General features: G+C 35.6%; 1 protein-coding gene across 1 annotated transcript in view; it reads left to right on the forward strand.

Moving 5' to 3' along the window:
• Nucleotides 1-1563: 1563 nt before the first annotated feature.
• The window catches only part of LOC138867105 (uncharacterized), a 1194-nt gene continuing 257 nt past the window's right edge, over nucleotides 1564-2500 (forward strand). The window contains exon 1 of the mRNA XM_070141555.1: nucleotides 1564-2500. This exon is cut by the window's right edge and continues 257 nt beyond it. Within this exon, the coding sequence (XP_069997656.1) occupies nucleotides 1564-2500 (937 nt within the window).

The following is a 2500-nucleotide window of genomic DNA, read 5'->3' on the forward strand; positions in this document are numbered from 1 at the left end:
TTTTGCAAATGAAATCACTTCACTAAACCCTGAACAACCCATCACCATGGCGAGTTTCGACGTGGAATCATTATTTACGAACGTGCCACTTCTGGAAACATCGGAGATTATAGTGAACAACATAAACTCCACTCATCTTAACAAATTTGATTTAACTAAAGATAGCTTTAAAAAGTTACTCCATATTGCAGCTCATCACTCTGTATTCTCGTATGATAATGATCTATATACCCTAACAGACGGAGTAGCAATGGGATCCCCACTTGGCCCCTCATACGCCAATGCATTTCTTTGTTACCATGAACATAATTGGTTAATCCAATGCCCACCAGAATTCAAACCTATTTACTACCGACGATATATTGATGATACTTTTGTCATGTTCAAACACCCTTCGCACGTAAATTTATTTTTGAATTATCTCAACTCTAAACACCAGAGCATTAAATTTACCTGCGAAACACAACAGAACCAATTACCCTTTTTAGACATGTACGTAACCAATGATAATGGACGCTTCCACACAAGTATCTACCGTAAACCAACCTTTACCGGCCTTGGCCTTCACTTTCTTAGCAATATCCCATACATCTACAAAATAAACAGTATAAAAACACTCATCACGAGAGCCTACAACCTGTGTAGCAACTGGTCGTCCTTCCATGATGAAATGAATTTTCTAAAAGATTTTTTTGTAAGAAACGGCTATCCACTGTATTTATGTGACAAAATGACTAAGACCTTTCTATGTAAGAAATTCTCGAATCAACCTACTGTATCAACAGCAAATAGAGATCATAGATATGTGAAACTGCCTTTTATGGGGAAATTAAGCTTTGAAATTAGAAAACAATTAAAGATGCTTCTACAAAACAATTACCCACAAATAAAATTCACGTTTGTCTTTAGCAACAACAATTCTATTGCAAATTTTTTAAAACAGCATACGAAATGTCACACCAACTTATGTTCTAATGTTGTTTACTTATTTACCTGTCCTGACTGCCAAGTCAGGTACGTGGGCTCAACCTCACGATGGTTACACCACCGCATATTGGAACATAAAGGTTTGTCATTTCGCACTGGACTTCCACTGAGCAGACCATCGTTCTCGGCCATAAGAGAACACTCTCACAAACACTCACATCCTTTCTCTAAAACAGATTTCCATATACTAGCCTCACACTCATCCCGCCAAGACCTCATTATCTCGGAGTCATTGCTGATCCGAAAGATGAAACCCGAGCTGAATAACACAATTACCGCAACCACCTTGTTTACCAGCTAGACACTTCTGACTACTGACTTTCACCCAGATTGGTTAGTTTTGCATATTGTCATTTCTATTTTTCTGTATATATATATATTTCGTGTGTATATTGTATTTTCACAGTTTTTGTTCTGTCATTTATGTTCTTTTATTTACGTTTTTGTATTATGTCTAGTTTAAATGTAGAAAACCAAACCAATTAATGAATTTGTCTAATTGCAATTTTTCTGGTTCATTATTACAGCACTGATGATGAAGATTTGATTAATCTTCGAAACGTCTGATTAATAAACATGAAACTATTCACGGCGGTGTTAGTCTACCTCTTCGTTTTGACTGTTCGACGCCTAAGTGACAAACCTGTAACGACCTACATCAAATGCAAATATGGCAAGACAGCACTGGACAGTTTTAGGAGGACCGAAAAGCTCTCCTACCGTTCCAAGAAACTGCAAAAAGACGTCAAGTTCCTGAATTTATGTAAAATTTATGATGTTATTCCCAGATTCCTTAATTTTCGAGTTCATAACCCTGCATTTGAGAGTACCCTAACATATCGCTCCTGGTGTTTTATACTCCTAGACAGAGAAATCCTCAGTCAAAAGAAAAAAGAATCTGTAATCACTGAAAAACTCAATAAGGAATTAACATTATTGAATTCTAAACTATCTCCCTTAGACTATATCTGTATCAAGAGACTCATCAATAAGAATGTCCATAAAAAACTACTTGGAGTTGACAAAATTCACAGTAACAAACTTTTGAAACTAGGAATTGATAATGAGAAAAAAGTGGAAAAAAGCAAAGTCATCTTTAATTTTTCTGAGAAAATCTTAACCGAAGAACAGAAAGATATTCTCTCTCATGGCCTGGATTATTGTATGCCTCCAACCAAAGTTTCTTTTCACAAATTTTACCTCTATTTTGAAAAGCTTTGCAACAATCTAAAGAACTATGATATTTATAATAACTCATTTCATAATGTCACCAATAATATTTCAACTATAGCCAACAACACCTTCAAGAAATTCTCTCGTCTGGCTAATCAAACAAGTGATGCAGAACGTTTCACGTCACCTCTACAATCACTTAAGAATGACGAGTCCATAATAATCACCAAACCAGACAAAGGTCGGGGAGTAGTCATTTTAAACAAAGACGACTATCATCAGAAAGTACTTAATATTCTTAGTGACCATACTAAATTCAAGAGAATCACTACTGAAATGT

This window comes from Penaeus vannamei, chromosome 28 (genome assembly GCF_042767895.1).
Source record: "Penaeus vannamei isolate JL-2024 chromosome 28, ASM4276789v1, whole genome shotgun sequence".
Taxonomy (NCBI): Eukaryota; Metazoa; Arthropoda; class Malacostraca; order Decapoda; family Penaeidae; genus Penaeus; species Penaeus vannamei.